Raw genomic sequence first — 15,099 nt, forward strand, 5'->3', positions numbered from 1 at the left:
TAGCATATATGATATTTTCTTAATGTATTAAACTATGGCAAATAAATGCCAGTTGAAGAAAATTGCAAAATGAAACTTTTAAATGGCATTTAAGTGTATAATACATGGCAAATAAAATTCCAGTTGCAGGTAAATACCATCAGTGGCTTACAAACTACATACAAGTGCCATTTAGGACAACAGAATTTCAACTAAATGGACATCACTGTCTAAATTACAAGTGACTTCAATTTATTCTTATGGTTTCCTAATGGCATTCCAAAAGGCAGCAAAGTACATAGTATAAGAACAAAAATATGGTTTACCTTCACAGGTTTTTAGGTCAGGTTTATATATAAATCCTTTGGGGCAGGTACAGACAAAACTTCCAGGAGTGTTTCTACATTGTCCATTGTCACAAAGTAGACTGTTCAGTACGCATTCATTAATATCTGGAAAGTCAATGAAAATGAACATTTAAAAGAGTCCATCCTTTGCATGCAACTTTGTTGCTCTTTTAGGTTAGGTGTTTAAAGTCATACTAATATAATCAATTCAAGCAAAGAGGCAAAACTCCCATACTATTGGTTTTTGCCTAAGTTACCTCATTTTAGGAAAATAGGGGCTTGAACTGGTTATCTAAACTAGGTATTTACAAAGCCTACAGTCACCAGACAGTATTTAATTCACTTTTTTCTTTAGCAGGAAAAAAAAAAAAACCCTGGATTTGCTGGAAATCATTAATCTTTACTTTATATAACTGCTTCCTTGTGTCAGAATTAAGAGGACTAATCTTATTGATTTAAGGAACTAAATAAATATTTAGAAAGTGTGGTCCATCTTTGATATGTATTAGTTCCAAGATGGGTGTTTCTTCCTTATAATAATTTAAGTTGTCTGCAGTTATGTTTATAAAGTATGAAGCAATCTGTAGAGTTTATATTTGTCATTGGAAATTTAGACTCACGATTCAGAGAGCTTAGGAAAACTCCTTGCTTTCACCTGAATAATTTGCCCATCTGAAACAAAACCCAACTTAAAGGTACATATTACTTAGATAATTTTGGAAATGTAGAAATTATATAGTTTGTTATATTCCTTTAAGCTCAATTATATCCTGCAGCCTAGAAAAGAGGCTAGACCTTTGAAAGAAATTTTTTACACACTGAGAGATTCTAATTATTAGTAGATCATCCTTTGACAGTTATTAGCCCTAACATAAAAGATATACAAATTTAACACTGGGAAACTGCATGGTTCACAGCAATACATACACTTAAATCAGTAACATATTTGTAAAGTACTTAAAATATGAAAAAATCAAGTATGAAGTTATATTATTATCTGGGCACACAGAATGCTGATAATTCTATCAAAATAATACAAGGAATGCTGCTAATGCTTCCCCAAAGGGTCCCCAGCACCAGAGGACATCAGATGGTAAAGTAAGAGATGTGACAAATAAAATAGCTGATGTCCAGGGACATATGAGGGTAGGAACTTTCTTCTCTTGGGTCAGAACATACAGTTCTGGCGGCGGGATGGAAGATAGTTCAGTCCAGCATTCAACGAGTAGTTGGTATTTACTAGATTACGTGTTGTGTTGAAAGAATGAAAGACTTTTTGTTTATTTCAATCTGTATCATCTCTGAATAATTACATGTTCCAAAAACATAGACTAGTACCTTAGACCAGTACCTTCCAAAAATACCACCAATGGCAGGTGAGAGGAAGCTCTTAACTCTAAAACCCTACATGGCTTTCAAAAAGTAAAAAATGTATTTGAGGTCTCCTATTTTATCTTAAAGCTTATTAGTTTTTATCCTATTCCATTAAAGTATGTTTGCTTGTGTGTAAAAGGTGTTTTGCCTCCACATTAAAATGATGCACCATCTTACATTTTGGTTTTAGTACTTCCTTACATATTCCCATGAGTATGAATATCCTGGTTTTTGAAGCTCAACTTCAAGGAACTTTAGTATGTCCCCACACTATGGAATGAGCAATGCATTTCAGAAAATACTAGTCTAGGAGAATGCTGAAGAAAAACCAACAGCATCTTTAATGCCCATTTGACCATTTTCTTCCCAAACAAATGATTTATTTAGTTACTAGCAGGTATCTTCACTAAGAATTGTTACAGTATCAAAAATGGTGTGTGTTAAGCTTAACAGCATTTATCACTGAAAATAAGCTGTGTTTTGTCTGGTTAAATCTAGTAAGTAAGTGGCTGGGAGAAGAGTTGCTTCTCTCAGTAAAAACAAGGATGACTTTGTAGCCACATAAGAATGGCTCAGAATCTTTGTGTTTTATGTACCTAAGGAGCTTCTCTTTTAAGGAATGAATCTGATACATCATTATTCGTAAAGTGTCAAGATTCAGTTATGTAATTTTTTGCTAATAAAAACATGTATATGCCATGCCAACATTCAAAGTGTAAAGCATCAATTTGCCCAGTCCTCTAAGTTACTCAAGAGCAGTCTTCTCCAGGTAACAAAAGAAGGAATGCATTATGCATGAAATGCCTTAAGAAACAGGTAAAACTTCTCACCGACACAGTTCTTCCCAGTTGAATCTACTTCATATCCTGAGTTGCATATGCATTTGTAGGTCCCACGAAGATTTTCACAAATTCCATTTGGGCAAATATCAGGATCTAAGGCACATTCATTTATATCTGCACCACGAAAAGTGTAAAATCAATTAACATTCTAAAATAAACATCAAATGAACTGTTAACGACATAACATTACAATAAATGTAATGACCTAAGGACCTCTTGAACAATAATAAAAAGAGAATGCTTGATCCCTTTTTCTTCCAGTGAGATATTCTGATTCAAATCTTTCTTCCACTAGTCCCTGAGAAGAACTTGGCACGTGAGCTGGAACTACAAGATTACTAATCCTTAACCAAGCTGAAGGAGACCTCCCGGGCATCTCCTAGTCCAAGCACCCAGATGGAAAAGTGGATCAACTGCAGAGCCCAAGTCCCTACAACTGGTCTCCCTATCTCCAGCCCCTCCCTCTTCTATGTACCTCCCACACTGCCACTGTCCCTAACATCCTAGAAACAAGGTGACAATGTCATTCCCATGGTCGAACTTTTGTAGGTTCAATAATGTCCTCAAGATTAAATTGAAATGTGAATCCTTTGTTTATGTACTCCAAATTTCTCCCTCTTCCATGAATATACAAAATGCCCTCTTCACTCTGTGTCAGGAATGCCTGAAGCAGGCCTATTCATTGGCCAAAAGCCAGCTGAAACACCACATGCTCTGAAAAAGCTTCTGCTATTGTGCCTAGATGAGGCAGGGTCCTCCCTCTTGTGAGCTCTCACAGCCTGAGGAGGGCTCTCCTAGGCAAGGGCGACGCAGAATGACAGTCAGTGAATATGTAGTCTCAAATCCTGGTTACCTCACTCTTCTATAAATCAGGGCTGACTTTTTTGTTCTTCTCCAAGACCCCATCACAATTTATTTATTCCCCACTAACTCCTTAGTCATTGTAAATTTCCTTACTTCTTCTCATTCCTCCTCTGAATACCCCCTCCCATCTTCATTCAAGCATAATGACGAAATTAATCGTGTTGAATGAACCCACAATCAATTCAGCCAGTCCACTTTTCCCCCCCAGAATTCTCCTGAAACAAAATGTTTAGTTTTAAATTAAAAAAAGAATCCCTTCTACTTTCTTCTCACCTATTTTTACACTTGTTCCAATTCTCCCTTTTAACTTTAATTCTTTCTATGGCACCAATATTCCTCTGGTTCTAATTCCTACACTTAAATATTTCATTCTCTTTCAACTCAATTAATTGCCGTCACTGCTTGTTAAAAAACATGATGGCTCTCTTTTGCCACCTTAGTATGACTGAGCACTTGACAGTTAAGAAATCATTCAGAATGTAGACAGATAATGGTTCAGCCAGCCTATATACTCCTGACTGTACTCAATAGTGGAAGATGCAAAGGAGGGTCAGACTGCCAAGAGTGAGCAACCACTGCCATTATATCCCATCCACAGGTATCCTTCATCTGCCCTGGGAAGCCAGTCCCTTCGGTGGCCCAGCCCCACACCCACACCCACAATCCCAGAGCTCACCATACCCATGGCTGCTCTGCCATTGGGGGTTTCTAGATGGATGTCCAAGATACAGCATGCAGTGATGGCCAGAGAAGGAGTCAGGCCAGACTGGTGTAAAGGGACCAATTGGAAACCCACAGGAAGGCCCAATGCTGCCTCTGCACATGCTTAAGGTAGTAAATTTTGAGACAAATCCTTACCGCTGCCCGCTGATGTCATTCCTGGACCGCTGCTGCAGAGTGCCTGATATTCCGCTGCAATAAATTAACAGATAGTAAATGATTCCCTTGTTTGCAGAACAGGTCGATCCTGCCCTTGGCTTTGCATACATCATTTCCTCCAAAGTGAGTAGAACCCGATATTAAGTGGTAACGGAAGATGAGGCATCTCCAGGGGGAGTCACCTTTAAACCAGGCTCCCATTTTAAAGGCTCTGCATCACCGAGGAAAACAACTTTTAAGGATACAGGCAAGTTACGGCAATTCCTTGCGCAAAGCACTTTCGGAAAAGGTGTTTTTCCTATAACTTGATTTTGTTCACCAGGGAACACTTTACACTTACGGTGAAATGTGCCTGTTAAAATGTGGTTTCTTAACTATTAATAAAACTTTCTCCCACCATCTTGGGAATAATTTTGTTTCTCAGTACTAGCTGTTTTCTCAGTATAATCAAGTTCTTAACATTTCCTCATTTCTCTCTGCAAATTCTCTAGCCTCCCTTCACAAGAACAACAGAGTATCTACTCTTGCATTTCAGTGCATTTTTAAAGTTAACATTTATCGAAAAATTGCATTCATTCTCCATGATATATCATCCATAGGGAAAGTACTGCTTAATGCTAAAACTGTTCGATATTATTGAAGAAACTGAGGTATACAAAATACGTTCCCAGATCTGTGATGGAATCAGATTTCTATTTCTTAAAATTAATACAATGTTTTTGCATACAATTCCAACAATGTTTAGACGAACGTAAGAGTGAATGATGAAAATGGAGAACTAACTGGAATCACACTGTATCTGAGGAAAAGAAACTAAAGCAACCCCTTAGCTGCCCAAGGTTTCTGGCAACCACTGTCTCAAAGTCAAATGTGAATATTCTGCATTTAACTGGAAGAAGAAGGGGATATTTTAAAGTCCCAGATCAGTAAAAAAAAAAAAAAAAGAGAAGGGGATATTAGAGATGGGCTTTTTTTGTAGAGACTGACTGCAACTCAACTGTGGAAGCAAATAGCTCTTCTTATATTATACTTTGGCATGCTAGAGGGTTGCATTCCTGATAACTGTGAATGCAAATGAGTTATACAAAAATCACTGTCTTCTAACAAATGTTAATTTGAGAAAAGCAGTGAGATCCCTTAATTTTCAAATCATCTTAAAAGGGGCCAAAAAAGGAACCAGTGGGAAGGTGGCTGCCATTGTGTGTTTGAAAACCAGGGACTGTTAGTCAAAAACAATTTGTCCCTTTATACTTTGTTACATTAATCAGCAATTAATTAAAATATTCGTGAAATACTGTAAGTAATACAACAAGAAAAACAAAATCATGCCAGTTTTGTAAAAAGCACTTTTACAGTTAATGGCAAATTAGGTGATGCTTGGCCTAAATGGAAGCGAGTGACTGACACCATTGTTTTCCATTTGGCCAGGATCTAGTGCTAGACTATTCTTTGTAGTGAAGTCAAATCACCATGGGTCTGAATGCTGATGACAAGGCTTATTGCTGGGGGTCTTGGGAGCAAGTCCTTTCCCTCTGTTAGTTTCCTCTTCTATAAATTGGAGGTAATGATACCCATTTCACCTGGTAGTTCTGCAGATTTAATGAGGGAACATGTAACTGTGCACAGCTCAAGCACTGAATGAGGGTAGGTATTGCTGAGTTAACTCGGTGTAGCACTATGGAGACAGTGCTATGGAGGACACATGAGAAAATTCCCCAGAATTACACTCCTGTGGGTTTAACTGAGCAATTTCTGTGAGAAGCAAATGCCATTGTCAGAAGGCTGAGGAGGCAAGAGGGCTTGAATCAGCTTCAGTAGCCAGTGAGAAAAAGCTCCATACACAGCTTGTTTGATGTACAGAGCATAGAGATGAACTTTAGATCTTGTATAATTGGAGTCTCTCACTCAACGGACTAAAGATACTCATTTTGAGTATTGTCAGTACTTTTTAAAAATCCTTCCTCCCTCCCTCCTGAAATGAGGGATATCCTGCATTTGGATCTTTCATGATTTGGCATCTTTAGCCACCGGAGAGGTAGAGAAACCAAACTGAATAAAACCATTTCCACATGTGGACCTCTTCTGTGTAAATTCATTCAAATATAAAACAGAAGTTGGTGGAACTGGGCCTCAGATTTAACTCTCTTTAAGCTTTACTGCTGCTATGGTTTGAATGCGTCCTCCAAAATTCATGTGTGAGGAATTTAATCTCCAGTGCCACAGTGCCAGGAGGTGGGACTTCATGATTGGTCATGAGGGCAGAGCTTTCGTGAATGGGTTAATGTCATCATCATGGGAATGGATCAGTTATCTCCAGAGTGTGCTTGTTATAAAAACAAGTTTGGTCCCCTCTTGCTTTCTTGCCCTTCACAGATCTCCCAAGAACTGTGAGATATAAATTTCTTTTCTTTATAAATTACCCAGGCTGTGGTATTCTGTTGTTGCAACACAAAATGGACTAAGACAGCTACTTAAAGAAACTTGGTCTCTTTTGGTCATCTTTTTATAAACCCATATTATATCCTATGTAGCATAAGAATTCTTTGAAGATGTACTTGGTCCAGAGGAAAATGTAAAAGCAAAAATTACCTGCACCCAAGTTACTGGATTCTAAGTCTTGGCTTTTCCACTCATTCAACAGGTGAACAAATTACCTATATTCTTGTGTGCCAATTTTCACCATACTCATCTGTCTTGTAAATTCAAAGTATGTAAGAAAAATACTTTGAAAAATTAAAGTAACATACAAGAGGATGATATGACTCATATGCAACTATAAAGTTATATGGAAGTCTCTTTGATAGAATGATATTTATAAAGTATTATAAATATGTATATAAATAATTAGTGATTACATATAAAATGATACTCATATAACATGATAATTTGTATATTATTCTTTGGGTGAAGTACTCAGCCAAGACAAAACTTGTTTTCTTTTAATTGGCACCCCTCATTTCTTTTAAAGTCTGCCATTTAACTTTAATTTCTCATAATATATTTTAATTTCTAACTATAATCTCAAAATATTATTTTAAAAATAGTAAATCTTTAAAAATCATGGGTTAATCTTTAATTCATTTTATTTAAGGCAGAAATAAACTCCCTGAATCTTACATGTAAACCAACCAATCAAAGCAATCAATTTATTTTCAATATCAGGTCTAACTCTATTTAGGACATTAGTAGTCAACTGCCAAGCTACCTTAAAATTGTGCTCAAATTCTAATGGTCTATTGTTTTAATTTCAATAAACTATTTTTGCTTTACAAATAGAAATAATTTACAAATGGAGAGGACCTTCCTGATTATCTAAGGCAACTCATTTTGTAGGTGAGAAGTCTAAGGATCCTTTTTCCTTATTATTCTATTCTATAATTCAATTTATTAATGTAAGCCATCTCACATCCATTTGAAAATAGGTGAGAAAAATTCCTAAATAAACAAAAATCCACAAAGAACTAGCCCCACCGCCTGTCCCCCACCCCTGTCCCTGCCAATTAACTAACTTGTCTGCCTGTGGATGGGAGAGCAAATCCTGACTTGCCATCCAGCTCTCTTCTCACTATGCCACGCCACCTCCCCAGAGAAAAAGACTATTTTCCCTAAGGTTGATTAAAATCCTTTAAGAAAACCACAAATGACCTTCTGGCAAACTGTTGGAAATGTGCAGATAATCTGAAAATTATTTACTTTTATACCGTGTCAAATTCTGCTTTTATAATAGTTCCTGCAAAATGCAAACATCAGGAAACGACTTTAGAAAACAAGGCAAGTTGCTTGTGTTCCAAAAAGCATGAATCTTATTGAGTTGGGGGAGTTCACGTGGGAGGTACAAATGCACTCGCTATTCCAAATGATTGTGAGGATGGGGTGAGTAACGTGCAGTTAGACACCGGCCAGCCTCTGACAAGACCCCAGGCAAGCGATGATATACCTACAAAGCATAATCTTTCTTTGTGACTTGCATAAATACAAAGACCATGGCAGAAGGCTGGCAGCATGAGGGTATCTCAGTGACATCACATACCTGAATTCTGTGCAGGACATGGCTGGCAAGGTTCCCCAAATGCATACTCGGTGCTGGCACAGCAGCATTCGGATTTAGTAACAGCACCAAACAAGGGTTTGACACACTGGCCTCTCTTGTATCCACCGTAGCATGTGCTCCGCATGTGTGTGTCTAAACAGGAAGAACCATCTGTCATCACACTGTCACTTCAAACAATGAGAACCCCCAAGGTCAGAGTTGAAGCTGGCTTTATTTATCCATTTGTCTCTGTTCTAACTCACAGAGAATGCCCCTGGTATTAGGGCTCAAAAGAAAGGAAAAAAAAAAACCCAAAACAAGAAACAAAACACATTTAGCTTCCAAGAATTGGAAACGGATGGCCAGATTCCAGTTTTCTAGAAACTTCCATGGTTTACCAAACTGTGACATCCTTAAGTGCTAGGATGATATCTCATTCATTTTTATCCTCCCTAGGCCTGTGCAGAACAGGCACTTAATAAATGTTGAATGAATGATGGATGAATGTTGAATCTCACACCATGCTTAAATAAGACCTTTATTAGAAATGTGGCCTACCCCAAAATAAACACGCGATTACTGAATGTCTGAATTAGGTGTACTTTCCAAAAAGGAGAAAGTTTAATCTGTAAAAGGTTCATTATATAAATCTGTAGATGCTGGTCAACTAAGCAGTGTTATCTTTGCCACCAGGGAGGGAGTTTCCAGCTATGCCCAATCCTTTCCCTATTCAAAGGGTTTACTGAAAACCTTTCTTGAAAATAATTTGGATAAAATTTGTATCCTTTTCCTGACAAGTCTCATACTTTTTATGAAGCCACATAAAATTATCATCATACATGTTTCTGGAATATCTTTATTCTACTATGCTTTCTATACTACCTTTGGGCATTCATTCTCTATTAAAATGTTCAAGATAATAAGCATATATAGGCCAATCTAAAAAGGCCATTGATTATCAAGAAAGGAGGGTTAGAGAAAATTGAGGACAGCTATGGGATTAGGGAAGAAAAGGGGGAAGGAGAGGTGGAGATTTTTCCTGCTTTTCACTTATCTCAGCACATCTTTCTATTCCTTAAATTAATGAACAATGTTTTGAAGAAGAGAACTGACTCCTGTTGGTTTGTTGCTACACAAATATTCACTATTTCTTATCTGCTACAGCACAGTGCACTTGTTATTGGTGGGCTTTACTGATTGAGAGAGGGCGGATCTCTAGCACATATGGCCAGGCAGGGCTTTTTCTTACCGACACACACACGTCCATCCAGACCCACGGCCAGGCCAGGGAAGCATTCACACCTGTAGGAGCCATCCGTGTTCACGCAGCGGCCATTCATGCAGATCCCAGGTGTCTCACACTCGTTAATGTCTGCGGTGGGGAGAGGCATTTATTAAAAATGAAGTGACATTTATCTAAAACCGTAACACATTTACAATCACGTTAAAACACTTGAAAATGGGGAAGATAGAAAATATTAATAACATGCAGCATCAAAAAAATAAAAGCTCAACGAGATGCATTCTCATTTTCCTTTGAAAGAATAGTAACAAAATCAAGAGAGATCAGCTATTACAGCTTATTATTTTTCCATGAAAACCTACAATATTCTCCCAAGAGGTTTTTTTTTTTTTTTAAGCCCAAAATAAATCACAAAGGCAAAAACAGAATTGGAGGAAGAAAAAAAAATAGCTGCTAAGAGACCAAAGGGTTTTGTGTAATGCATCACACTGTAGCTCTTCCAGGAATGCCAGAAATTTAACTTGATAATAAATTGCATCTTTGACTTGGGCAGGAAACTTTTTCTTTAGCATTTGTCACTCAGACTGGTGTCCATTCCATTTTCACCCATACCTTAGCTCTCTGGGACAATTAATTTCTAATCAATTAATCTCTAATATTAAGAGATGTACAACTAAAGCTTTGATGGAACACCATAGAAAAAGAACAGAAAACGATTATAGATAATTTTGATGACCATTCTTGGTCAATAACAGCACTGTAAGCAATTGGAACCCAGCAAAGTCTTTCTTGAACATTACAAATATTTTATAGTTTTGTATATGTATACTTAGTGAGGTCTGGTAAAAAAAAAAAAAAAAACCAAAAAACTTTATTGGGCACATACTAATAATAACAGACTTTTCCCCCTTAATATGGGAAAGTAGAAAAGGTACCAAAATTGTGTTTTGGAAAACACAACACTTAGAAGCAAGTCATTTTATAACAACAACTCCTTTTATAATACACAACTAGTGCATTTCCTTTCTTCTGACCTTAAAAAGGCAAACTGAGAGTCAAACACCTTCGTGTTTTACTTAGCTTGTGATGTTTGGCACAAAATATATTCGGGTGGTCCAACATTCCGTGTACAGACTTGTATTTAAAACGGCATTTATATTTAAATACACGAACTCAAATTGGTTCAGTTATTCTGGTGATCTTTTCATTCAAGTTGAAACATACCAAGTAGAACAGTGGAGACTATGGCCTGACAGGTAACAGGAAGGCTTTTTAATGGGGACAGAGACGTAATGTAGATCCAGAGGGACGTGACATTGCTTAAGGATCAGCGGCCTCACTTTCAGAAAGTGATCACACAGGACGTGTTGTTCATCAGATTAAGTAATTGTAGAAATTAAATTAGCATTGTTGATTCAGCTTTGAACAGTCACATCTCTGTGGATCAGAACTAAGTGCTCAGTGCTAAGAGAAAATCTTCTCTGATAGCTTAGAGAGGGAAATTATGAAAAGGAAGAAATTCAGCATGCAAGAGATTATCTTCTTCCTTTTTTTTCCCCATTTAGTCTTATCATAATGTTGTGTATTCTATACACTAGAAGAAAGAAGACATGGGTAATAACATGCAGCTGTGGAGCCTTTTTTTTTTTTTTCCCATTCTCTCTCTGATCATTAAGAATGCTAAAGTTAGAGCAAACCATTCAAATCATCAGCACTTTCAAATGAATAGAACAATCCATTTATTGATAAGATACTATCGCACTGGTTGTAAATGGTTGCCAAACCTAATTTCATCTATGAGGTCATAATGTTTTCTGGGATAGCATTATCTATTGGCCATAGTTAATGCTGAGAGGCTGCAGCCTGGGTCAGCAGCAGCCTATAGGCACTGAAAGTAAATCTCAGTGTACTCTGTGCATTGACAAGAGGAGCATGTGTTCTCACAGAAGGTCTGCTCACAAAGGGGCTTTCACATTTCCTTCGATTATTTTGTTTGGAAGTTTAATTCCAAATATTCCAGCAATCGTTCCCTTCCCCTTTCTTTTTTACTTGTACAGTATTTAATTCACACAATATGGTACTTTGTTTTCTGCTGTCTTACATTGTAGAATATTTCCACGTGTTAATCTTATCTTCCCATATAAGTTCCTCCCAGCACAAGGGCTCAAAAGGATAGAAACCATTTTCCTACTTTAAATTTGAAAAACCGTTTTCTCTTGCTGCAAAAACAGATTTGCACAATATTAAGAGCCATTGATGTGAAGGTCATAGAGAATGTAGGTAAACAAGCAAAAGCTAGAAGTTCTTTCAAGCCTGGAGAAAATGCTCATCTTGCCAAGGACTTAGTACAAGGCTTTCTTCCATAACTCGCTTACCAAAGCTGTCCAACCAGGGCCACTCAGAGAAGAGGCACCACAGGACTTTATCCTGCTTTCTCACCTCGAATAGCTTGACTCTCTACACTTCTGCATCTGAAACTATGAGCAGAGGCTCTGAGTACAGCAAAATCTAGCAGATTTTCCGGACCAGTTTTGAGTATAAGGTTCTTCGAGAAGTCTGGTTCCAACTCAGATCTTGGACCCAAGCATAGTCATCACTGATCTTTGACTACATAAGGCAGGAGACACTAAGCACAAATTTATCTCTGATGACTTTTCTTAGGACCCCAATTTTCAACAGGACAAATAAAAATCCTTATATGTGCTTCAATATCTGGAGTAATGAGATTATTTCAAAAGTAATCGAGCTAAACAATGGCTCTTGGTGTATTTTTTTTTTTCTTCTTCTGCTTAATCCCATTTCCCTTTTTACTTATATAACTTGACAAAACCTAAATAAATTGTCCATGAAAAATTTTTGATTTCTTGGGATACCTGGAGGGAATCACAAAGAAGAGATCCCGACAAATAAGAGTCTACAATCTCCTGTCCCAGCAAAGATGTAAGACGTGGCAAATGACAGCCATCGAGAAGCCTAATTGCCCTTATTCCTCAACTGGAAAGAAAGAGGCTGAACTCAAGCTTCGTTAGAAAAGATGTCCACATCTACTGGAAGATGAGCTGGCAGTTTGGCTTATTTATTTGCTACACAGCCTTTCAGGCTCCTTCAGGAAGACCTTAAATACCCTTTCTGAAATGAGAACACCCTTCTGGGTATAAACTGTAGCTCTTTGGATGGCTGGACTTAAGTTCCCAGTCAGGTTTCCCAAACCAGAATTAGGTGTACTCTAAATGGGGAGAATCAGCAAGGAAAGGTGGTACCTGTAAACAACGTGGAGAGGAGGAAAAGCAGGCAAAGAACATGACTGAGAGTTTTAATAACACAAACCTTTGCAGTAACGCCCATCCGATGCCAGCTGGAACCCAGGTTTGCAAATACATTTAAAACTGCCGTCTTCATTAATACACATTCCATTAAGGCACATGTTCCTTATGCTGCATTCATCCATATCTGAAAAATGAAAAAAAAAAATACAAAACATTTTCTTATGACGAGAAAAGTAAATTTACAAACGAAGCCAACCTAGATGAATTTAATTCTGTTTCTTCACATTTCTTTCATTTTTGATTATTATATCCCAAGGCTAATTTTCATCCAAATTATATCATACAAGGAGAAGAGGGGACATGGGAAATACATAGCTCTTAAGTTCTCGAGTTTTGACATGTACATGCAAACTATAGGGCTAGATTTATATGTATAATATATATGATATATGAAATTTGATTCAGTAGGCATTATCACAATTCTTTTTAGGAATAGCAGTTTACAAACTTAAAAATGTGTTAATTCACATTACTTCTAATACCCTGAAAATAAAAATAAAATAAAAGCTAAGACTAATGGAATCTGCAATGTATTTAGTCCTCGTCCTAATTCTTTTAAAAGTACAAACCAGAAGACGGCTTATAGTTTGAAACAATTTTAAACAGGGGTAGGAAAAAAACAGATTTTTAAAATGCAAGACTTAACCAATGCACAGACTTATAGCTATGCCAGCTAACCTTTAGGGTCCCTTGATCATAGGCCCAGTTCTTTAAATTCATCAGTATGTTACTTTATTTAATATTAGAGCTATCTAGGGAGGCACTTGCTTTTTTGGACATGACGTGTTTTCACTTGCAGGCTTTAGGAAGACCAAAGTAATTTATGATACTTTTCTTGTTTTTTAGAGTTGGGGTCTTGCTGTGTTGCCTAGGCTGGAATGTAGTTACCTCTTCACAGGCACTGTTAGGCACACAACAGCCTCAAACTCCTGAGCTCAAGCGATGCTCCTGCCTCAGCCTCTCAAGGAGCTGGGCCTACAGGGATTTTTTTTTCTTTTTCTTAACAGGATTCTGCCCCAATTGGAAATTTTGGCATTAAGTCTTTGAATCAAATCACTGAGATATTACTCTGCCAAAAAATGTTTCTAAGAATAATTTTGATATTCTTTTAATGTATGAATAGATTCTTGGGATATTTCCCAAAGAGATTGGGAAACACGATAAGGAGCATTCTTCATTTTTCACTAAAGGTTGAGGTGGAAACGCAACAATAATAGCCATATTTTCTATTCAGAAAAAAATGGCGAGGGGGGGGGTTAATGTTTAAAGTAGCCCAATTTGAAATGAGGTGATTAATTCAAGAGAAATATCCAAGGCTGGCTCTCAATAGTTAATGTTTCTTCCAAACCAATTCTACATTTTCAGATACTGATTAGTAGTATTTTATCACCAGGCAGACACTTTAAACAAAAGGATTATAAATGAATAGAGAATATATGGGTGTAGTAGCTATGTCCTATTTTTAAAAATGTACAAATTCTGATTTATTAAATTAGGAAGTAATGACTTAAGCTGAAAAAGCCCCATCATTACCAGGGATCTTTAAAGGGCATGCTCTCCTAGTGAAACTCTTTAGTGAAACTATAATGTTTCACTCTTACAAATGTGAACTGAGACATGAAAGTTGCGGAAAATTGGGCTTGCCTCCCAGATAAAATACCTGAAACATATTTGGTATTTTGACCTCATACTCAATATTTGGCTTGACCTCTGGCATTGAAACTGCAGTCAAAGAAGAGCGATAACTTGATTACACTGTCATTACCTTCACAGTTCTTCCCATCTCGCGTAACGTGGAAGCCGGCATTACACACACAGTGGAAGCTGCCATCCGTGTTGATGCAACGTCCGTTATTGCAGATCCGGCCGTTCTGTAAACATTCGTCAATGTCTAAAAATCGAAGTTAAAGAGGAAGACATATCTTTATTTAAGGAATTTAAAATTACTTTATTTCCCCCTTCCTCCATTTCTAAACTCATGATCGTAGCCTTGGGTTTTAATTATTTAATACCAATAATATGCTTCAACATAAATTGGGTATCAGATAATATGACATTTTATAGTTATCGGAGTTGGAAAGACAAATGATAGGAAAAAATACAGTAATAATCACATCAAAGCTAACTCTAATTTGTAATAGGACTCCCTAAATCTCAAGTCTGTAAACAAAATAGATTCTTCTTCACCACTTTCCTAGCTAATTTATGGAGCCAG

The 15,099-nt window shown here is 37.1% G+C and overlaps 1 protein-coding gene across 1 annotated transcript in view; it reads right to left on the reverse strand.

The window, feature by feature from the left end:
- The window catches only part of FBN1 (fibrillin 1), a 235,036-nt gene that overhangs the window by 83,002 nt on the left and 136,935 nt on the right, over positions 1-15,099 (reverse strand). The window contains exons 14-20 of the mRNA XM_076004337.1: positions 14,650-14,775; positions 12,886-13,008; positions 9,565-9,687; positions 8,316-8,468; positions 4,265-4,318; positions 2,531-2,656; positions 306-431 (exon numbers count right to left, since the gene is read on the reverse strand). Of these exons, the coding sequence (XP_075860452.1) occupies positions 306-431; positions 2,531-2,656; positions 4,265-4,318; positions 8,316-8,468; positions 9,565-9,687; positions 12,886-13,008; positions 14,650-14,775 (831 nt within the window). The remainder of the gene's footprint in view (positions 1-305; positions 432-2,530; positions 2,657-4,264; positions 4,319-8,315; positions 8,469-9,564; positions 9,688-12,885; positions 13,009-14,649; positions 14,776-15,099) is intronic.

Source organism: Microcebus murinus, chromosome 6, assembly GCF_040939455.1.
Source record: "Microcebus murinus isolate Inina chromosome 6, M.murinus_Inina_mat1.0, whole genome shotgun sequence".
NCBI classification, from domain to species: domain Eukaryota; kingdom Metazoa; phylum Chordata; class Mammalia; order Primates; family Cheirogaleidae; genus Microcebus; species Microcebus murinus.